The sequence below is a fragment of the Colletotrichum aenigma genome (assembly GCF_013390185.1).
Source record: "Colletotrichum aenigma strain Cg56 chromosome Unknown KSG_Cg56_contig08, whole genome shotgun sequence".
NCBI classification, from domain to species: Eukaryota; Fungi; Ascomycota; class Sordariomycetes; order Glomerellales; family Glomerellaceae; genus Colletotrichum; species Colletotrichum aenigma.
This window is the reverse complement of record NW_023500914.1, coordinates 376,392-398,067: the sequence shown is the minus strand read 5'-3', so window position 1 is coordinate 398,067 and position 21,676 is coordinate 376,392. Positions and strand designations below refer to the sequence as shown.

General features: G+C 53.8%; 7 protein-coding genes across 7 annotated transcripts; 2 read left to right on the top strand and 5 right to left on the bottom strand.

Annotated features, from left to right (window-relative positions):
- Nucleotides 1-267: 267 nt before the first annotated feature.
- CGCA056_v011656 (putative S-adenosyl-L-methionine-dependent RNA methyltransferase RSM22) lies at nucleotides 268-2,763 on the bottom strand (the record flags this gene model as incomplete). The annotated part of the gene is made up of 1 exon (XM_037326902.1): nucleotides 268-2,763. The coding sequence occupies one exon, from the start codon at nucleotides 2,761-2,763 to the stop codon at nucleotides 268-270; it is 2,496 nt and encodes an 831-aa protein (XP_037174106.1).
- A 589-nt stretch (nucleotides 2,764-3,352) lies between these two features.
- HET-E1-9 (Vegetative incompatibility protein HET-E-1) lies at nucleotides 3,353-6,898 on the bottom strand (the record flags this gene model as incomplete). Its single annotated transcript, XM_037326901.1, has 1 exon — nucleotides 3,353-6,898. One exon carries the CDS (start codon nucleotides 6,896-6,898, stop codon nucleotides 3,353-3,355), a length of 3,546 nt encoding a protein of 1,181 aa, XP_037174105.1.
- Nucleotides 6,899-8,846: 1,948 nt separating this feature from the next.
- Nucleotides 8,847-9,959, bottom strand: SPOUT1 (putative methyltransferase C9orf114; the record flags this gene model as incomplete). The annotated part of the gene is made up of 3 exons (XM_037326900.1): nucleotides 8,847-9,705; nucleotides 9,761-9,882; nucleotides 9,936-9,959. 3 exons carry the CDS (start codon nucleotides 9,957-9,959, stop codon nucleotides 8,847-8,849), a joined length of 1,005 nt encoding a protein of 334 aa, XP_037174104.1.
- A 294-nt stretch (nucleotides 9,960-10,253) lies between these two features.
- TRX2 (Thioredoxin-2) lies at nucleotides 10,254-11,026 on the top strand (the record flags this gene model as incomplete). The annotated part of the gene is made up of 3 exons (XM_037326899.1): nucleotides 10,254-10,329; nucleotides 10,389-10,807; nucleotides 10,871-11,026. The coding sequence occupies 3 exons, from the start codon at nucleotides 10,254-10,256 to the stop codon at nucleotides 11,024-11,026; spliced, it is 651 nt and encodes a 216-aa protein (XP_037174111.1).
- A 668-nt stretch (nucleotides 11,027-11,694) lies between these two features.
- Nucleotides 11,695-14,673, top strand: CGCA056_v011652 (Vegetative incompatibility protein HET-E-1; the record flags this gene model as incomplete). The annotated part of the gene is made up of 2 exons (XM_037326898.1): nucleotides 11,695-13,290; nucleotides 13,330-14,673. 2 exons carry the CDS (start codon nucleotides 11,695-11,697, stop codon nucleotides 14,671-14,673), a joined length of 2,940 nt encoding a protein of 979 aa, XP_037174110.1.
- Nucleotides 14,674-15,151: 478 nt separating this feature from the next.
- aglD-0 (putative alpha-galactosidase D) lies at nucleotides 15,152-16,869 on the bottom strand (the record flags this gene model as incomplete). The annotated part of the gene is made up of 2 exons (XM_037326897.1): nucleotides 15,152-16,356; nucleotides 16,413-16,869. 2 exons carry the CDS (start codon nucleotides 16,867-16,869, stop codon nucleotides 15,152-15,154), a joined length of 1,662 nt encoding a protein of 553 aa, XP_037174109.1.
- Nucleotides 16,870-18,085: 1,216 nt separating this feature from the next.
- Nucleotides 18,086-20,644, bottom strand: EXG1-0 (Glucan 1,3-beta-glucosidase; the record flags this gene model as incomplete). Its single annotated transcript, XM_037326896.1, has 5 exons — nucleotides 18,086-18,506; nucleotides 18,555-19,784; nucleotides 19,838-20,082; nucleotides 20,137-20,323; nucleotides 20,373-20,644. The coding sequence occupies 5 exons, from the start codon at nucleotides 20,642-20,644 to the stop codon at nucleotides 18,086-18,088; spliced, it is 2,355 nt and encodes a 784-aa protein (XP_037174108.1).
- Nucleotides 20,645-21,676: the final 1,032 nt, after the last annotated feature.

The following is a 21,676-nucleotide window of genomic DNA, read 5'->3' as shown; positions in this document are numbered from 1 at the left end:
CCTCTGCGCATGGAGGGGTAGAGGGGTAATCTGTGTTCTGCATACTGCAATCAAAAGTGAAATGATGGAAAAGATAAGATGGATTGTCATTCAGTTGAGTTGTGGTATTGAACCGTTGTGATAAGTGGCGGCTCCTTGGCGCAGTCATGATGCCCTCATTCCCCCCGTGCCTAAGTATAAAGTATAATCCGTGGTGTTGTTATAGTATTTTGATGCCTTTCCCACCCATATGATACACAGTCATTGTTACAGTTTATGGTGATTCCTTTAATCCTCTTTCTCCGCCAGCTGCTTCTTGAGATCATGCAGGGCAGCTCCTCTCTTGCTCTTCCGTCTCTGCTGCGGCTGCGCGCGCGCTTCGATAGCATCGGGGTCGCCAATCACACCGTGCTCGTTAATGCCGACCTCAACGACATTCCTCTTCTTGCGAGCGGCCGCATTCGCCCGCTGCGCGCGAACACCGCCGTCATCATCGGCCTCCGGCCTACCCAGGCGCACATTCCTCTGCAATCGGGTCTTTGCGCCCAACGCCCACAGGTCACCCCACTTCGCCTTGCGCGCATCGTGGTACGCCTGCTTGCTGAAGCTCTTCGGGATGGTCCACCGCTCAATCTTCGCGGAGGGCGTGCAGACGTCGAGCGTGACGTGGCCGCGGCGCTTGATGGGCGGGAGAATCTGGCGCGGTAGGGAGAGCATGTCGGGGGCGGCCTCGGCATCCTCGTAGCCTTCCAAGGCGCGAGTGGTGGCCTTGTCGCCGGCGAGGGAGCCTGACTTGGCTGTAGTACCTCGCTGGATCGCGACATAGCTGAATTGCACGTCGTCGTGGTTGCGGTGCGTTGCGCCCATGATCCTCTGGAGGAAGGGCGGGCGGACGAAGCGCTGGGTGAAGTGGCAGTAGTCCTTGCGCCCCTTGCTCCTACCAGGGACAAGGTACATCGGGCATGACTTGTGGTTCGTGCAGGGCGCGATGATCATGCCGTGCTCCTTTACTCTCTCAAAAGATGGATCGAGGTCCTGTTCTTCGGCCTTGAGTTCATCCCCTCCTGGAGGGATGAGGAACTCCTGAAGAAGGCGGTCGCGAACTTCAGCAACGGCTTCGAAGCCACTAGGCTGGCCCTTCTCGAGAACGATCAGAACACCGCCCTCGGGGTTAAGAAGGGACCAGATCTGGTTCAAGATGGCCTTGCGTCTGTGACCTTCCTTGACAGGAAGAAGCAGGTGGGAAGCGATGATTACATCGAACATCTTCCTAGGCTGCGGGGTCTCGTTGGCATCAATGTGCTGTTCCTGTTGGTCGACGGAGTGCAGGTAGTCCGGCAGGCGAGGTAGGAAGCTGGTGTTCTGGAGGAACTTCGAAATGCGCTCTCTCAGCTTTTCGGCTCCAATGACCACACTCTGCTTGCCTGGAGGACCTCGACCAGAGACTTCACCACGGGACTGCATGGCTTCCCACTCAGCGCGGATAATGTCTTGCCAAGCCAGGAGACCTGCACCACCGGCACCAACGTCAAGGATGCGGGGCCCCTCGCCGTTGCCTCTCTCGAATAGCTTGCGCATCCACTCCGTGCCCAGGCGCTTGCGAACCTCAACCAGACTGGCCATGGCAGAGGCGTAGGTAGGCGGCAAGAACGTAGAGATGAACGCATCCGCATCGATCTCTGACATCCTAGCCTGCCAGACAGCCATGCCAATGGGGTTCTGCGGCAGGTTCATCTTGGAAGCAGGTGTCGCCGGTGAATGGGGCAGGCCGGGGCCTCCGAAAGCCTTCTCCGCCGCCTCTTGTACGTGCTTGATATCGGTACGGCTGAGAATGGTGTTGACTGGTGATATGAAGCCCGTGTAGGGCATGGAGACTGTAGCCGGGTTTGTCGAGAAGTGGCCCTCTCTCGAGTAAGGATGCAAGCGACTCGCACGGTTGGAGGTGCTCTGGTCTTGAATTCCATCCTCCCTCTCGTCGAGGTCCTCCTCATCCTCGTCCATCTCTCGTTCCTCGTCTCGTAATTCTTCGTCCTCCTTTTGAGCTTGTGCCCTCTCCGACTCCTCGTATGCGCGGGCACTGGCCTCAAAGTCCTTCTGCAGCTTCATAAGCGCATCGTATTCCCTCCTGTTCCTTGCCACAACATTGATGTAGTTTTCTCGCTCTTCGGGTTCGGGCTCGGCATCGGGCGCAGGCTCTTGCGCAGGTTCGACCTCGGTCGATAGCTCAGAGGCGAGGTTGTCCTCCACGATTTCTTCGAAGATCTGATCAGGCGTTTTTCGTTTGCCTTTCCGCACGTACGATACCTCCTCGTAGGAGCCTCCCTCGCCCCGTCGAAGGAGAGCAGGTTCCGCAGATCCATCCTTTCGTACTGCCGCCTCGGACGTGTTCTCGTTCAAGTACTCGATTCCAATGTCCTCCGGCGTGGTCTCTCTCAACGGCGGCCCGTACCAGCGCTCGTATAGCCTGTATTCTTCCTCGCTCAGGTAGCCTTTCGGTAGTGTGTCGCGAAATCTCTGCTTCGCCTCCCGAACGGTCGTCTCGATATCGGCAGCATGTGTGAGGTCTTTCGCGTCAGTTCGGCTTGATTTGCTGTCCTGGAATCTGCGTGGTGTTGTCGTGAGGGGTCTGCGGGCGGCGGGTCGTACCACCGATCGAGATGCAGCTAGCTTCGAAGGACTTGATCGTCCTGGGATAATTGTCCCTGGAGTGCGCTGCCCTGCTAAGCTCAGAATACGAGCTCTACAGCTAGGGCAAGCATTTCTGAGACCTCCTGCGGTCAACATGATTACACTTTTGGCGGGGTGGCAATTGAGGTGGTGAAAGATTGAAAGCGGCGATGGAGCTTGTCGCAAGAAATTTGGACAGGGGATCTTCAGCTCAAAAAACTGCCGCCCCACCTGTTGCAAATGAGGGCTACATCATTCGCCACCTTAGGTCCAGCATTTAATCTCACAACCACAACACTTGCCTTCACCGTTGTTGATTTCTCAGAAATTGCGCCTTAAATGATCAGCGATTTTCTCCTCACAGAGTCATATTATCGCATGCATGCTAAGAAAGTATTCACGTACTATGTAGAACTTCCAAGGAGACTCCCGCTGATCGCAAAGAGCCATATAATCTAACCTCCATACAATTAAACCTCCATACGTAACACGGCGAATACTACGAGCTCGTCAAAGCAATACGATTGTTCTCTGATGTTGCCAGATGTATCACTCGCTCATTCCCCACACAGTTTTGAATGTCCAAATAACTCACGATTGCAGTCAATGTCCTCTATATGTATGGGATTGTCTACTTCTTTCAGCTCATTGGTCGAGGAGCTCTGGTACTTCTTGACTATTTCCCGTTCTTGCCTTTCGTTGCTTCTCACGAAGACTCAGGATGTTCAAATTTTTGTAGAATCTTGACGATGCTTTTTAATTCAGCAATTCCACCCTCTCCATCTGCGTTCGAGGTGCTGCGAGTGCCCTCTTCAACGATGAGGTCTTTTGCATATTGCAACGGGGGTGGCAGCTTTTTCAGCTGGGATGTATCTGCGCCTCTGTCCAAAAGCAACCGAACAGAGTCCTTGTTCTTCTGCTTGATGGCGTAATACAGGGGATTCAATCCATCTTTCGATTTGATGTCGGTGCGAGCGTCATGATCCAAAAGGATGCGCACCAGAGGAGACCGACGCATTTTGATGGCGATGAAGAGCGGAGTCAGGCCATCTTTGTCCTTGGCGTTGACTTTCGCTCCCTTTTTCAGCAACACTTTCGCCGTTTTTCTGCGGCCGTTGCGTACAGCTTGCATCAGTGGAGTCGAGCGATCAAGTGCGTTAGCTAACTCAAGGTCGGCTGAATGGTCCAATAACAGCCCAACAACCGATTTGTGACCTTGGTTCGCCGCCAAACTGAGGGGTGTATCTGAAGCGTGGTCTGTGGAATTAACGTTCGCTCCTCCTTCGATTAGAGTCCTGGATATTTTTAGGCAACCGCTCTCAGCGGCTAGGGCAAGTGCGGTGTAGCCGGATTTATCTTTGGACTCGACATTGACCTTAAGATCGAGCAAGAGTTTCACTGTGTCTAGGCTTCTTCTCTCCACAGCTCTTCCAAGAGACGTGCGTCCAAGCTTGTCTCTAAATTCGGGATTGGCATTGCGGTTAAGGAGCAGCCTGATCATGGATTTGTGCCTTAGTTGCTCAGCCAGTGCCAAAGGTGTTTGGTTTTCATCGTCCAAAGCATCGATGCGAGCCTTCTGATCGAGCAACAATCTTGCCAATTCCTCATCGTTCTCGCTTGCTGCATATGCCAGAAGCGTTCGACCATTCTGGTCTCTCGCGTCAATATCGGCGCCTTTTTTAATCAGCGTTGTAAGTACGGACAAATGACCCTGCTGCCCTGCAAGATACGCCGGTGTCAGGCCTTTTTCGTCTTGAAGCTCCATATCAGCTCTGCTCTTTATCAGAATTTGAAGAATTACCGAATGACCTGCACGAGCTGCCAGGGCCAGCGGCGTGAGTCCAAACTTGTCAGCAATATTCACATCAGCCCCTCTTTCGATGAGAAGCTGGCAAATATGCTCGTCGTTTCTCCTGGCAGCAATAGCCAACGGTGTACGCTGGTTTCTCCCGGAGCTTTTAGCGTTAATGGATGCGCCGCGATCCAGCAGTAATGTAACAGCTTCTTGGTCTCGATGAGAAACTGCTCTGAAGAGCGGCGTGACTCCCTCGCCATCTTCCGAATCAATATTCATTCCCTGGTCAAGGAGCCAACATACTGCAGCAAGGTGCCCGCGGAGGATCGCCATCGACAAGGTCCCGACCCCTGTAGTCGTTTCACAACGAATGTTGACGTGATTATCCGCAAGAAACCTTAGTGCTGCCAAATTTCCATTTGCCACATTTTGCATCAATGTGCGCTGGGTTTTGTCAGGCATGTCGTTGATTGTGGCATCTTTGCTTGGTGCGCTAGTTGAAAGATGGTCGATGATGCCTTCAAGCCATTTCGACGCCCTTTCCTGTCCGCAATGTGGGGGCAGCGTTCCAGCTGATGATACAAAATCGAATATTTCTGTCTCCCTTTCTACCTGTGTTCGGTTTGCTTCAACAAAATAAGCTAGTTCTTGAGTATCTGATTCCAGTTGGGCCGACAGTCCGTCCTTCTTATGTTGCAATCGGTCCAGTTCCTCTTGCACTGCTTTCAGCTTTGCTGTGGTTTCGTCCACTGCAGTTGTCTTTTCCCGGATAGACTTTCGAAGCTCAAGGAGCTCGGGACGCATACGTCTATCCTCTTTCAATAGACTTTTGAGCTGTTTGCTGCGGCCGATGAGTGAGAGCTCAAGACTGGCGTCAACACTAACGCCGGAAGGGGAGTCAACTGAGTACAATCTGACAATAAACATAGGTTGACTCCCAAGTTGTTCTTGTGTGAGTTTTGCCTTGAGATTGAAGAATTGGTTATGGGCCCTTGTATTTCCGAAAACGTGTTCTGTAATGCCCGGTTCTGAAGCTACTTCGGCCAGAATTGTTTGCCTTGACGCAGTCATGACATGACATCGGCCGGTCGGTTGAGAGTCTTCGATCTCAAGTTCGAGCGCGATGAGAAAGTCGTCCGATGGGGAAGCCGCATACCGGAGCTTCAGCCACGTTTGCTGGATCATGTTTCGGGAAAAGTCCGCACCGGCGAGAATAAAAGAAGATCTTTTCTCCCACCTTTCCTGCGGATGTACATCGAGTAAAAGAAGCTCTCCACTGGAGGGTGTCTCGATGCTAAACCCATGCCTTCGGTCGAAGGCCGCTTCGTCGGCGAACTGAAGCGATTCAAAAATGCGTACAGATCGCGGACTTGCTCTCGAGGCCTGGGTGATTGACGTTGACAGCAAAGAAGCTTTGCTGTCTTGTGGTCTGAGATACTCGTCGGAATCTTCCCCAGGATTGACGCGGCACAGCGGAATCCCCACAGCCTTATGGTCGCTGTCTTTTGGATGACAGTTCAGCAAGCCAAATGTCTGCCCGTCCGCGTCAACATGGAGGCCAAGTTTGGCGTGGAGGAAACCACCCCGAATGCCGGACACATCGAGATTGCCGCGGGAAACGATCGTCCCACTGTGTAGAAATGCTGCAGGGTTGGTAGCTAGTACGCTTCCAAACCTTTTCACACCTCCATTGCTCCCTTCCACAGGAGCCAGGTCAGTAGCAAGTCCCCAAGCCAGGATTGAATCGTCCGATGTCCTCTTCATGATTTCCTCTTGGAGTCGAGTGAAGGCCTGATTGCCTTCACCATAAATCATGGGTATCGTAACGTTAAATATTCCGAAAAGACAATATGCAATGTCCTCTTCCTTTGTTGTAGTTCTCTTCGCAGCCCAAGCCATTCGTTGCGCAACACTGGCTGATTGAAGCCCGACATACCCCAAGAGATATGGACGCGGAATCCCTGTGACCTCCTCCACAATGCCTGCAAGTCGGTTCTTCGATCCTAGGAGCTGCCAGCTTCTGTCGTAAAAGACCACATTATTTGGGGCTAACAGCTCTTGTAAAGTCCAACCTCTCTGAAACCAGCGACTTGCGCGGAAGCTATCGTGAAAGTTGCGATCCCCTTCGTTGACATCGGCGAGATACGCGTAGCAAGTTGTTGATCCTTGGTACCAACGGAACATGGAGTTGATGGCTTCCCCTAATTCAGTTGCATTTGCTCGATTGATGCAGCAGGTGTCGATCCAAACGTGTTCGAGGTTATCATCTTTCGCTTGCTTACAGCATCCATCGAGTTTCGTCTTCCCTATACAGTCCCTTATTGTTTGCCCCTTGATCATGTGGTCGTATAGGAGCTCTTCGCCGTCTGCGGCCCATGTGTGGGACAAGATGGCATATCGAGGAGGCTTCGTATGGAACTCCTCCAATGCTCTTGTGTTGACGTTAATGAGTCGCATGGTCGAAAGATCCTCGGATCATCCGGAAAATTGTGTGGGATACACGTTTCCAGATTTATGCGATCCCGTAGTGGACTAGGTGTCTCGAGACGTTATTGAAGAGTTCGATGCTATCTTGCCTGGTGCATCAGTGTCTCGAACTGGCGAGCCGAATTGGACAGTCGAGAGCTCCGGATTGTGGGCGATCGTCAGACCACATTGAATGAATGACAGTTCAAAATTGCGAAGAATCATCAGATAAGCACCAAGAAGAGCTCCGATCGCAAACGGTTCGCACAAAGGGAGGGGTAAGCACGACGCCTTGAAACCTGCAGAAGCGAGGCAGTACTGCAATTCGTCCAAGTCGATGAGCCGCTCCGCACCGTAAATATGCAGCTGCATCCGTTCTAAGCCACCTGCATATCATATCAAGATAAGTACACAAAGTTCGGTAGTCACTAAATGTTCATCGGCACTTATCGTCATGACATGCGACTGATTAGTTAACCGCAGCAAAGTCAGATAATTAATCAAGGAATGCCGTCGCTTCGAGTAAATTACTAATCATATCACCAGGCACTTGCTATTTAGTATTTGCTGAGCCTGGTGCTGATATCGAATGGCACACTAATGAACCACGACGTAAGGTCGAACTCTGTCGTTGGCCTGGGAAACACACATACTGAACTTGACTACTAACGAACTCAGCCCAGACGTATCTTTGTCCGTCGGGGAACACTTCTTATCTGTCAGTACACTCTAAATCTCCTTCTATTTCTTGCACGCGGGTTTAAACCTATTATGTGATGTATTGAGGGACGCGGACACATTGCAGACGTGCTATTTGGGACTGGGCCTGGGCTGCAGACAAGTATGAATTCTCCGCCTAAAGAGGCAACATAACGCCGAGGTAATGTAAACCTAACAAGTAAGTTTGATAAGAGAATTCTTAGACCTCGTGTTAAGTTAAATAGCTTGAGTGGCTTCTATGTTTATGACTCAACCGAAGCACTATTTTTGAAGGGTGATGTGAGGCCGTTGGAAATTCCCTTTATAAGACTGGCCATCATCGCCTAACTCCCACGGATCTTAGCAAATTATCCTCTGTTCTACGGTCTGCATCCAACAAAAGTCGTCCTTAACTGATATCCACTCCATATATCCATACAAGATGAGACAACTTGTACGTCTTGTCGTGGTTGCGGCTGTCGCCGCAGCCAGCCCCCTAACACCTTTTCCAGAAAATGTGTCTTTAGCTCCGCGCAGCGAGCTCTTGGCTCGGGTAAATGACGCTTTTCCCTTTCGAGGTGATTTGGTATTCTAATTGTCTGACAGATATTGTGCCTCGTTGAAGACGGTATGAACTGTTACTACGATGGAGGGGGGTGGGGGGGTGGGGGGGGGGGGGGGGGGGGGGGGCTACTATCATGAGTGCGCGCAATGCAAGTGTGATGTGAACTGGCTAGGCCAGAAGCTGACTCGCCGCAACTGTGGTCTTTACACTGATCGTCCTCATCGGTAGTGTGTGACGACCTGTGACCCATGGAAAACAGTTCACTGATGGACGGCTGTGGCTGGACATCTGTATGACAGTTTGATCTTCTCTAAATATTTCAGGCAGGCAACGCTTTCGGCTGCAGCAAAGCTCGACGTTATAAACTCACTGTAACGCACAATGGTATATATGTCTGCCGGAGATGGCATTCGCAATTCTCCTGAACTTCCATCGTCGATGCCGACGTAACCAATATTCTGCCTGTTTCGTCAGTAACGTGCGATTATCGAACCCTCGTCATCGGACAGTCGAATAGACAATTTGACCACTATAAACCTTCAGAGTGTTGCCGTAACATCAAAGGTACGAAGGTTCAACGTGTTACCCCGGAATTGAACTAAATGACAACTTTTATTTTGGGTATCATATGCCCGCCACAATGCAGTCTGAGGTAGTGACATACATGACGGAACACTACTGGTTGAACCAGAGTCTCCTCAGCTCCGTAAGTCCGATAAACAACGCTTCATCCGTCCTGATCTGCCTGCTGTTCTGTCCTGGGAGGACGTTGATCCAGTGGTCGAAGAGCTCCTTTGTCTTTCCCCCAGAAACATCTACCATGTCGAGTTCCTTGTCGTTCACCGCCGCATACTCGATTCCTCTGGGACCGCCAAAGACGATCAACAGGTGCTTGAAGTCCAACGGCGTCGAGGGGAATGATTGGCCGACGGAACGCCCACGCTCGGACGTGCCAATGCTGATATCGTAACCATCCTCGTACTTGCACTCTGTCCACAAAGCTGACAGAGAGGCCGCCCTGCGGACACTGTATCCCCAGTAGTAGCCCCCCTCTTCCCTAGGCGCTGCCGGATCGCACGCCTCGGCCTTCTCAGTGTCGTAATCCGAAAATTGGACCGTGACGCGGGTATTGGGCGGAACCTCGTCCTCGATGATGACGGGCGTCTTCAGACCAAGATCAAGCTCGGTGCCCTTCGGGGTTCCCTTCTTGGCGACACCCTCACGATAGGGCATCCAATCGGCCGGGTTCGGGTGGTGCGGCATGTCGAGGGAGGGGAGCTGGCCGGCGAGGCGCAGGTTCGGGTGGAGGGGGAAGAGCATCTTGCGCATGAAGGGAGGGACTTCGAGGTAGCCGAGGAGGTGCTCGAGGAAGTGGCCGGGATCAATGTCGCCGGTGTAAGCCTTCCTGTCGACGGTCTTGGGGCGGGTCTCGATGGGGCTGTCGTCAAAGATCACGACTTCGTCGATGCCGAAGACTCCAAGGGCACGAGCGATGCGACCGGCAACGGCGGTACGGCGCTCAGCGTTGACAGCACTGTGAGATCCAGATTAGCTTCGCTTCGAGACGTTTAGGTGAGACAGCAACGCACTCTGCGATTATGCTGGTAGGGATCGCAACCGAGATGGTCCACGTACGGCCTCCGGGGTAGGCGTAGAACTTGGCCGACGGCTGGGTGGTGTCGACATATTCGTCTTCGCCAGTTTTTCTGCGCTGTTGCTGGTCAGTTGAGTCCCTGGGAAAGATCAAAGATGCAGCTGTCCCACCTTTGTTCTCTGATCGTAAGACATTTCGGCGACCTGCAGAGCTGTTGATGGTGGTTTGCAAGTCGATGCAACTTTTAGCGGTTCCCAAAAACTTTCTGAGCTGGTCCCGCAGTGGGCGGTATCAATTCCGGGGTACGCTAGACCCCTGCCCGGCAGAATGACGGATCGACAACTGACCGCTTTCTACTCTTGGCAGCCGCCACCTTTCCGCTAGGACCAGGTCGCGACAGGTTCCGTCAGCTACACAGCGGTCCAGCTGTTCCTTTCAACTTCAAGTCGCTGCGTTGACTCCCGTTTCCTATATCGCACCTCGACATCATGAGTCTTATCAGTGTACAGTCCGCCGGCGAGTGGCAGGGCATCCTCAGCGGCACCAATGTCGTGATTGCCGACTGTAAGTGCCTACAATCGTTCCCCCGCGCTTCCGGTCCCGCTGACAAACCATCATGACAGTCTACGCCGACTGGTGCGGTCCTTGCAAGATGATTGCGCCGCATTTCGAACGCCTTGCGAAAGAATACTCGAAGCCGAAGAAGGTTGCGTTTTGCAAGATCAACGTCGACCAACAATCTGGCATTGCCCGTACGCACGGTGTCAGTGCCATGCCCACGTTTATCATCTTCCACGGCGGCCAAGCAGTCGAGACAATCAAGGGAGCGAACCCTCCCGCCCTGACGCAAGCGATCCAGAATGCCCTCAAGCTTCCAGACAAGAGCGGTCGCAGCGGCGCCTCCTTCAGCACCCCTGGACGAACCCTCGGCGGCGACAAGGCTGCTCGCGCGAGCCTGCAGCGTCCTATCCAGTGGCAGCTCAGCGGGCTGTTCAGCGGCCTGGTAACCTTTATCGGTCTCTACCTTGTGTCCTTATTTGCGGTTAGTTGGTTCCAGGGTAACGCCGGCGATGGGGAGAAGAACCGTTTGCTGACGGACTGGTAGATCGATCCGCAGAAGGCGGCCGAGATGTCGCAGTTCAACCGGGTGAACCCACCCCCGCCGCCAATGAAGTCGAGCAGAGGCGCCGCGCCCGGTGCTAGACAGCCGCCTAGAGCGTCGGCAATCAAGACTCTGGCGGATCTTGGTGGTGATGAGTAACACATTTGTCTGAAATTTGGCGTTTGGCGTTGACGGGCTACCCACAGCCATGAGAGCGACTCCATCCTTCCCGGGTAGCATCATAATACCATGAATCAATATCACTTGACCTTGCAGACATTTCTTGTCATCGCACCTGTCCAGGCAGAGCCATATGGCCGGACTATCTACTGCTTGTACTCCAAGATGTCTTACATGCAGGCAATTTGCACATCCACGCCTTCCGTCCAATCATTGAATCCCCAGCTTCGCACAAGCAGTCTGCCAAGGACGTTGGAAGATCTCACCCAGGAATGCGCACAGCAAGGCTGCGTGAGAATCCTTCCATACGACCATTTATCGCAAGGCTCTGGCCTGTTTTCTGTCAGCATCTTTTCTCTTGACACTCGTTCCTTTGAATCTCTCATTTAATTCAAAGTACGGCATGTTGAGTGGCGCGGAACAGAGCGACTTTGCTAATTGATATCCAAAAAATATAGCGCATATGCCAGATTGCCGACGTAAGGCTCTGCCAATCGACCGCCCCTTCTACCGCTCCCGCAAGCGCAGCGTCGGGATTGTGAGCCCCAATTGCCAACATTGTCACCGTCAACCGACTGTTCCTCTTGAGCGGCTGGAACAAGAACCACTGAGATACACTTCGCGAGGACAAATCTGAAAGGCGATCAATGCGTCTGATCAATGTACGAACTGGGCGATTGGAGGAGCTCTTCCATGAGCCCCCTGCGTACGCCGCTCTTTCACACACATGGGGAAGCGATGATGAAGAGATCTCGTTCCGAGATTTGCAAGAAGGGAATGACTTCTTCAAGACCGGCGTCGGGAGGGACAAGTTCGCCGGGTGTTGCAAGCAGGCCTTAGCCGACGGACTTGACTATGCCTGGATGGATACGTGCTGCATTGACAAGGCCAATTCGACGGAGCTAAGCGAGGCTATCAATTCTATGTTCGCATGGTATCAAAAGGCCGCTATATGCTACACTTTTCTTGCCGACGTCTCGGCCGCCGATGATGTGTCGAATCCAGACTCCGAATTTCGACAAAGTCGCTGGTTCGAGAGAGGATGGACCCTTCAAGAGCTTCTAGCACCTGGCGTTGTCCGTTTCTATAGCTGCGAATGGTCTTTCCTGGGCACGAAACGACAGTTATCCACCGTCGTCGCTCAGATCACAGGCATACCTCGGCCGTTCCTCCTGGGCACCGCGGAGCTACGCGAAGCCAGCGTCGCCCAACGCATGTCCTGGGCCGCAAAGAGGGTCACGAAAAGGAAGGAAGACATTGCGTATTGCCTTCTCGGCATGTTCGGGGTTACTGTGCCTATGATTTACGGCGAAGGGGAGCAAGCCTTCGGGCGCCTTCAGGAGGAAATTATGCGTCGGAATACGGATGACTCCATTTTGGCATGGAACCTGAGCAGCAGCGAAGCTGAAACAGATCTCACGCCGACTGGTAAAATCAATTCGGGTGGTATTTTGGCTTCTAGCCCCTCGGACTTTGCCAACAGTGGCGATATCGTCTGTCGAGAACATAGAGGGACCTCGATCGACCCGTTATACGTTTTTGGCGGCCACCTACGTATCCACCTTTGCCTTTACACTACGACGATGAACCAGACTTTCGGTCTTCTGGATTGCCATCCAAAAGATGACGCACAGGCTGTTGTCGGCATTCCCCTTTTCGGCGTCAACTCTGATGGATCCTTTGAAGAGTACATCAGGCCTGAGGGGTACGTAGGGAAATTGCTTCGCAGCATGGACTCTAAGGACCCTCCCAAGCTCATTCGCATCTGTAAAGATCGCCAGAACGAATCAGTCGCGACTCTCAATCGTCGGTACGGATTTTACATCGAAGAATCAGCTCACGAGACTGGGTTAGAAATGATTGAAGTTGAGCCAAAGGGCCGCTGGGAAAGGGACAATGCAACCATCAATACGACGGTGGATTTCAACCATGACCAGGTTCAAAGGACCTGGGTTCGATTCCGTCAAAAGCGAGAAGAATTTCGCGACTATGTGGTGATGTTGGAACTCGAGGTCAACCAATCGAGAGTTCAAGCCCGCTGTCACGTCATGACAGCATCGCAGGACACCAGCTTGGATACCATTGCTGCTAAGATTATGGAGACAAATCAACATACATTCGGCAAGCAGAGCGCAAGCAATGGAGTATCCAATCTGCTTGTAACGCTCGACGAGGAACGTGTAGGAGCTTGTCAGATGTTCGTCGTTAGACTGGCGTCCATGAGCAAGCCCCCAAGAGTCAGCGTAAATGTGACTCTGGAATGAGCTCAGTTGGAACGCCAGGTCTATCTCAGAGACCTCCTGTATGAGGACCGCGATATTGGACCCGAACGTTCTCAAATAGGACTGCAAATCCAAGAGAAAACACATAACGCAGACATTCACAGGGAGAAGCTCGCCGCTGTTCAATCGCAGCTCGATAAATTGCACTTGGAGAAGCAATCGCTGAATAAGGGCCTTACCGAGACCACCCGAGAGATCGAGCAACTTCATGCCCAGGACCGCATTCTGAAGCAAAGGCGAGGCACGCTGTCTCAAACTGTTACAATAACGCAAGATATCCTGGGCCGCCTCGATGAAGAGAGTGTCAGCCAGTGGCACGAAGCCATGGTAGGATCTTTGCTCCAAAGCCTATCGCCTATCGGTAACAACGCCATCGATCCGTTGAACGACGCGTCGGAGGAACTGTTGATGCAAGCAGTTCTCAAAGGTCATGAAGCTACCGTGCAGTTTCTCCTCGATAGAGGGTCTGAGATCGAGTCTCATGACAACGAGGGGCACAGCCCGCTGTCCATCGCCGCAATACGGGGCCACGAGGGGCTCATCCAGATGCTGGCAGAAAGAGGTGCCGATATCGAGTCTATTAACCAGCATGGTACCACGCCTCTGCTTATTGCAGCCTTGCAAGGGAATTCTCCTGTAGTGGGACTTTTGCTCGATTTAGGTGCTGGAGTTGAAGTCAAGACCAGAAACGGCCAAACTTCGCTCGGCATTGCCGCTCTCAAAGGCCATAGAGACGTCGCTCGCCTGCTTATCGACAGAGGAGCTAACATTGAGTCCAAAAATGCAGATGGGTGGAGGCCGTTGCATGTAGCAATCGCAAAAGGGCACAAAGACCTAACAAACTTGCTTCTCAGCAGAGGAGCCGAGATTGAACCATGTACTAGGCGAGGAATTACTCCTCTGGCCATGGCGGCGATGAAAGGAAACGAGGGACTGGCGCATAGCCTCATCCAAAGAGGAGCGACGATTGACACACGAGATGCCGACGGCTGGACACCCCTATTCCATGCCACGTCAAGAGGGTGCGGCCCTATAATGGATCTACTCCTCGATAGGGGCGCGGATATCAAAGCGAAGGATATCAAAGGACTCTCTCTCCTTAGCATGGCTGTCGAGAAGGGGCAGAAGTCGGCGGCGATGCTTTTGATGGATAGAAGTGCTAGCGAGGAGAGGACGGATAGTAAGGGCAAGTCGTTCCAGGAAGCAATCAAGGGGAATCATGAGGCTTTTGTGCAGCTACTCCGTCGGAATGGTGGTTCCAGTGACAGTCTGGACTCGGGGAGGAGGATGTTTTGGCGGAAGCCTGCTTCTAAACTTCAGAAAGCACAAGCTTCCGAGAACTAATGAGGCATATCTATAGACATGGTTGTACACGTATATTTTGGCGGAACGACTGGATGCAGGTTGGTTTTGTCCAATATCTGCCCGCCCATGCACACACAATGGGAGCCCTGATCCAACAGACGTCGAGGTCTTATTCATGGACTGTTTGTTTCAAGAAGTAAAATCCACTGGGAAATCTATGAATATCTTGCCGAAGAAAGCCAATCGTATCAAGGCCGATAATCAGGCTCCGCGAGTAAAATAAGTCCACGGTGTTGAGCTAGCCACCCATCCTTTCCCGCATTATTGTGGAATTGCTTACTGCGGCTTATTCCTGTCAACGTCTAGAACTTGTCTCGTGGGCTTTGCATCAATATTCTCATCGCATTTTATTTTCGTTTGATTCTGACCAGAGGATTCAGCAATTCGTTTCAATTCATCATTCGGCAAGAGCGAAGGCAACTCTGCGAACTACTTTCCATGCCTCAATACAGGAACGTTACGCTACCACTCCCACCCTGTCCAAATCCGGTGCAAATCCACCATCAACTCCAGAAATGCTGATAGTGTTCGGGCCATTGACATCAAATCCTGCCAACTCAACAGCGTAGCCCTTGAAGACATCTGTGTCCCAGTTGTAGCCGCTCAGAGGGAAGCTAACAGTTACCGCAGCGCCGTTGTTGATTGTCACTGACGCGGTGCGCTCGTTGTTTCCCCCACCGAGGTATCCGATGTCACCGTTGATGAAGTCGAACAGCACGTTCTGCTTCGCCTGTGAAGTCCGGATGTTTGACAGAACGACACGGCCTCCGGAAGATCCACCCAGGTTACCGACCTTGTTGGAGGTTGCGCAACCAGAGCAAGACTGGGTGTTCGCGCCAGACGACAAGGAGCCGGTTGCAGCGGATACGTAGGTGTAGCTAGTCGCGGGAGCCGAGGCACGCTTTACGTTGGAGAGACGCAGCGCGAGAGATCCGTGGGCGTTGACCTGCTTGGAGAAGCTGGTGGCGCCATCAACCGTCTTTGAGTCCCAAAGATCCTTGATGGTGGCAGATGTAATGTTAAGTTGCGAAAGCTGCACGTCCAGATTGCGGGCCGTGTTGGTGAGGTCCACAACGAGGACGGCGACGTCACCGTTGTCGAGGTCTCCGGCCCAGAGGTCCCGGTCTCCGGTCCAGCGTTGAACAAGCTGGATCGGCTTGACCGCTGGGTCTTGGTTGATGGCAATCAGGTCCTTGTTCTGCAAGAGGGCGACGGTTTCGTCTGACAAGGCGGCGATATCGGTGGAAATCATGAGGGCAGACTTGAGCATTGCCCATGAGGCAAAATGGGTTGCCTGTTCGTCAAAAGTCATGCCAGTGTTGCCGACTTCCAGCAGATCAGCATCGGCAATGTGGCCTGGTCCAATCAGACCCGACTTCGCGATGTGAACTGCCTGGTTGTAAATGCGGTAGACGTTGCCCCAACCGGTGGCGATGTCATCAGACAGTCGGAATGATGTGGAAAGGCCCTTGGTCCACTGTGCAGGTCCTTGGAGACCACTTGAGGACGAGAACGGAACTCCCCACTGGCAGATAAGCATACCGGGGATACCGACTCGCTGAAGCTCCTTCCACATGGTTGTGAAACGAGTCACGAAGTCGTCTCTGGGGGACTTGGGCGCGTTGTCGTCCGCACCTGACCCAGAAGCATAGCAGTTGTCGTCTAACGGGCAAGTCAGAGGAACATCCTTCTGAAGCACTCCGACTCGTGTTACTCACACTTGACATATTCAGTGCCTAGACTCTTGAAGAAGTCCGCATCGACGGCCTCGTGACCAAGTGAGCCAGCGACAGGACTCGGAACCTCAGGATCACACATTTTCTCTCCGGCATCAGAGTACATTGTCCACTTCATGCCTTTCGACCGCGCGAGATCACTCAGCGGCTGAAGACCCTGTGGGAAAGCGTCCAAGTTGATCTTCAAGGCGCCAGAGCTGTCATTGCGCTGTCCATCTCTGGAAGCCCAGCCGCAGTCGATCTGGAAGAAGTTGTAGCCCGCGTCGACGAAGCCCCGGCTGGCCAAGGAGTTGATCGTGGCCTCGATCTTGTCGTGGTTCGGGCTGCAGGAGAGTTGGTTGTAAGAGTTCCATCCCATCACAGGTGTTGACTGGAACGATTGGCTCGCTGCCAGCGGGGCGCCGGCGAGGGCGAGGGCGAGGAAGGTTGAGAGGACCATGGTGAGAACGCGTAAAAGAATGATGCGTAACGAGAGAAGGGATGATGGTCGACTGAGCTTTACAAAGCCATGTCCGGGAGGTTTATGTACTCTCCAACCTCAACATGACGCTGTCGTTCTTGACTCTGCAAACCCACGTGGTGGACTGTAGCGCACCAATGGAATGGTAGCAACTCGGGCCCATGATCCGATACGCCTAGGTAACAAGCAGTAAGAATAGCAGGTCAGTGCAGGGGATCTACAATGGAACATCGTATTCACCGTGTCAATCTAACAAAGTGCACATGTGATGCGCGCGTATAGACATGATTTCAATCGATAGCCCTCTGCCAGATAATCAAGACGATAACATTCATTCATGCGCATTGCCTGCGCACTTTGTTGTTTAGGTGTGAAGGTTTTGGAGGGGCTCTGTCCGAGAGGTTCGGGTAGCCATGTGCCCCTTTTCTTGGCCTTTTTTTTAGCCGAATAACACTGACTGCGGGACGCTGTCACTGCATGGCCTCAGCCACCCCCAAAGAAGAATTAATTACTCGTGCTTGTGTGGGAGCCGAGCCCATGTGTTCGTCAGATCTTCGAAGCATGTACCTTACCCCGCGAGTTAGTTCCCCGCAAAGGAAGCGGCAGTTCCTGCATCTGCACTGATGGATGTGTCCAGCTAGGCAACCGTTTGATGCTACCCCGGCGCAAGCGAATGGCTTGCATCCAGATCAGGACGGCCTCTCACTACCGGGCGGGTGGAATCCTCGCAGAGTGACGTCGTTTTCGGGACAACCGCAGCGAGATGTCCAGTCTCGAAGGAGAGGCTTGGCTCTCGCGTAGTTGCGAGCATCTCGCAAAGATTCGGGTCTATCGCCAGGTGAACAATGTCGACGACATCGCCAAGGACGCTGTTGAACCTGCGGCTATCAATCCATGGGACCACCAATTTGACAGCTGCGAGCGCGCCAGTCTGCATCGGGGATTCCGCACGGTTGCATTCAAGGCTCCGCGGACAGCGTGGCGGGCAAGGGTTACCAACTTACCAACGCCATCAAGAAAGGGAGGGACTGCAGTGTAATTCATCAGATTAAGGTCTGAAACTCAAGGACGTCGTCTTTTTAATTTGTTTTGCGGGTCAGGCCAGCCCAAAATCGAGGAATGGAGGACAGTTGTTGGTCATGACAGGAGGGCGAATCAATTATAGCACTATTAAGAAATACACGAATCAGGGCTCTCAAGCATGCTGATAAAGCGCAATGCCCGCCGTGAATCCCGCAATATTATCCTTGTACAGCGCGACGTCCTCGCCGTGCCGCGTGACCATCGCCTTCGTCCCGACTATGTTGAGGTTGTACGTCTCCAGGTGCTCCGTCTTGGTGCAGTTGTTCGGCGAGTCCCGGATGTCGTAAATGCGCTGCTGGCACCGCGCGCCGGCGCCAACCTGGCAGCACGCCGTGCTGTAGTTGTTGAAGAAGGAGTACAGCCCCGCGCCGAAGATGGCGATGTTGCGGCTGCCGATGACGCGCAGACCCCAGGCCATCTCGCAGGGCGCCTCGCTGGCGTCCTTGCCCTTGCAGTCGGCTACAAAGTCCGGGTCATGGTAGCCCCTGACGCGGGGGAAGGGGATGGAGGCGACTGGGTTGGGTTGGTAGTACCTGGTCATCGTTAGCTTGCCTTATCTCTGAAATGTTGGAAATACTCACGGCGTCTCGGTCTGGATCATTCCCATGTAAATATCCCTCGTCTGATACAGCTGGTACTGGTACAGCGTGTGATGCTCGACGCCAGAAGCAGAGAGCCAGATCTTGCCGGCGGTCGCCTCAATCAGCAACCCTCTACCCGCGTAGATCGTCACCTGAGTGTACGTCGGGTCCTCCAAATCATGGTCCGCGACCCACAGCCAGCAGTTCTCCATGAAGAGGTTCGACGCCGGCTTGGTGATGTGCATGCTTATCCACGCCGCGATGCAGTTCTTGTCGAGCGTGTCCGCGGTCACAGTGGCGTTCGGCGTGGTCGGGCACTCCTTCAGCTGCTGCTGCGTACCTGCGTACCCGCCCACGCGGATGTGCACATCCCACATGCCCGCCGGCTCGCCGAGCGTGTTGAGGTTGTACTCGACGACCTTGGCACCGGGCGCGGCCCCGCGCGTGGACACGATCATGTCGGACCACTCGATCGTCCCGCAGTCGCCTGGCAGCGCGACCTTGACGACGGGGTGCGGGCTTGAGATGTCCTGGAACTTGGGCCCGCCGCCCATGATGATGGACGCGAGCGCCTCGCCGACGATGCGCGCGCCGGCGGGGATGAAGACGGTGTCGGAGACGTAGTAAGTCCCCGCGTCGACGAAGGCGACGAGCGAGCCCTTGGAGGCGACGTAGTTGAAGAGGTTGTTCAGCGCGACGGTGTCGTCGGTGACGCCGTCGCCCTTGGCGCCGAAGGTGCGCGCGGAGACGAAGCAGTCGGCGGAGAGAGTCTCGTAGTGCGGCTTGGAGCGCTCGTAGTACTTTGTGCCGTTGGCGGTGGTGGCGATGAGGGCGTTGTAGACGGGGAAGTAGCCAGTGTCGCTGCCCGTGTAGTCCGTGGGGCCGGAGGGCGTGTAGATGTGGCCCATGGCGAAGCCCTGGCTGACGACGGAGCCCTTGGTGCCGGAGATGATGGTGTTGTTCTGGGGGCCTTGGAGGATGGTGCCGACGTTGGAGAAGGCGACGTTCTCCATCATCAGGGTGCCGGCGGCGATGGGGACGATGGAGGCGGAGCGCGGGGTGCGGATGGCGGTTTGGACGTTGACGAACTCGGAGTCGATGAGGGTCACGGAGGAGGTGCTGTTGTCCTGGATGCGGATTCCGGTGCCGCAGTTCTCGACGTAGATGCTCTTGTACGTCCAGCCCCAGTCCCAGAGCTGGTTGATGGCGATCTGGGAGTTCCAGAAGCGGCTGGGAGATTGTTAGCGGATGGTGTCAGGTGAGGGGGACGATGGGTTGCTTACAGGTTGCGGGCGGTGTATTGCTGGTTGCCAAAGTTGGCGCCATACTGTCCACCGTAGAAGTCCAAGTCATTGAGGAGACCACCGGATCCTTCCTCAATGAAGATGCCGGTGTGTTTGCTGTCAGCGCCGGCGGCGAGGCGGAAGACACAGTTGGTGATGGCGGTGGCCTGGGATGAGGGCCAGTGGATTCCGAGAGCGGCAGAAGAGGCGGGGATGGCGGTGGTATCAAAGATCAGGTTGCGGACCTGTCAGATATAAGTGACAAGCCCGTCCGCGGTGAGTTGGATCCCGTAGCTTACCTGGCGGAAGAAGACATTGGTGGCACCCCAGCTCAGCCCGTTGGCACCGTACTTGTTGCCGTCAATGAGACCAAAGTTGTTAGTGACGTCGAAGTTGGCAGCAGCCTTGATCACGGGTCGGTCTGTCGGGTCGCCGATGATTTGGGTGTAGAAGTAATCGACGATTGAACCAGAGATGAGATATGTGCTGTCGTGTGTTAGCAATGAATCCCTTCCTTGTTATTTGTAACACTCACCCGGAAGGGAAGTAGACCGTCGCAGGTGACGTCGTCTCACCCTTGCATGTTCCCGGTGCACATCGGTTTCCGGATGAGATGGCAAGGTTGATCGCCGCCGTGTCATCAGTAACGCCGTCACCCTTGGCCCCGAAGTCCTTGACGTTGCGGAAGACCTGGTACTTTGGATCGGCATTGTAAGCCGAGATACCCTGGTGCTTGATGTCCTCCATCCAATATGTCGCCTTGGCAACGGCCGCGGCGGCGAGCCAGAGCCCTGTGGTGAAGCGCATCCTGACGAGTATACAATAAACAATTACACAGAGTTGAAACCGAAACAGTTGGAATGAATGACGATTAGCAAAAGAGAGACTGTGGTTTGATGGTCAAGTGAGTGGTCGATGCCACGGAAAGAGTGTGTATTCCCCTTTCTACCCAAGAGGCGGGGGTTGACTGAAAGTCAAAAAGTGAACGAACGACTCCAATGAGGAATAAATAAATGGGCAACGTTAACAAAAGAATGGACGACGATGATCCTAGCAAATGATACACATTTGATCTCCCGTCAGTACGGATGAACCCAAAGTTGACGTGGTATCAACCCGATGGTCTCGAGGTGAGCAGAACTCAAGAACAGCAAGCGAGCCCGGCCAGGGGGAAGGGAAACCCTTGATGCTTTATTAGAGTTGAGTTGATGTGGAGGGGTTCGGGCTGAGCACGCATATCAGCGATGACCAGCCCTGCGTGTTAGTCCCGTTCGTTCCTGCGTCCGCGCCGTTCAGGAACCACGCCAGCGGGATAAACGGCCCAGCTGCTGCTGTTCTCCCATTGCCCAGTGAGGGAAGGGATAGGGCGGGGAGCAGGATACGGCAGAAAGGGCTGTCTCATTTGTTTTAGTCTGACTCCGTTCGCGAGCGTGCGGGACGGACGGTCTTCTCCTCCCTGCTTCATTCCGAGATGACACCACTTTGATGCCCGCTGCAGAGAGAGCTCCGGGAAGCGCGCGGTGACGATGTCAGACGTGCAGACGTCGGGAATTGGGCAGGGCCAGAGCAGACACCTTGATGACAAGTCCTCGTTACCCGACTCGGCCTCAGACGGGCCAACCTGAATCAACGGGGCGCGAAGCTCGCCAGCCAGCGAGGACGCCATTTTCCAACAATTTCCTGCCGAAAGGGGAGCTCGTCGTCTGTGGCTGGCTGTCTAATCCGCGCCAAAAGGTTCAAAAAAAGAAGCTGGCTGCCTTTTTCTGCTACTTGGCTATTGTTCACCCACGCGACGACGCGAAAAGGTTGGAGGTGTGCTAGGCTGGACTGGGATTGGAG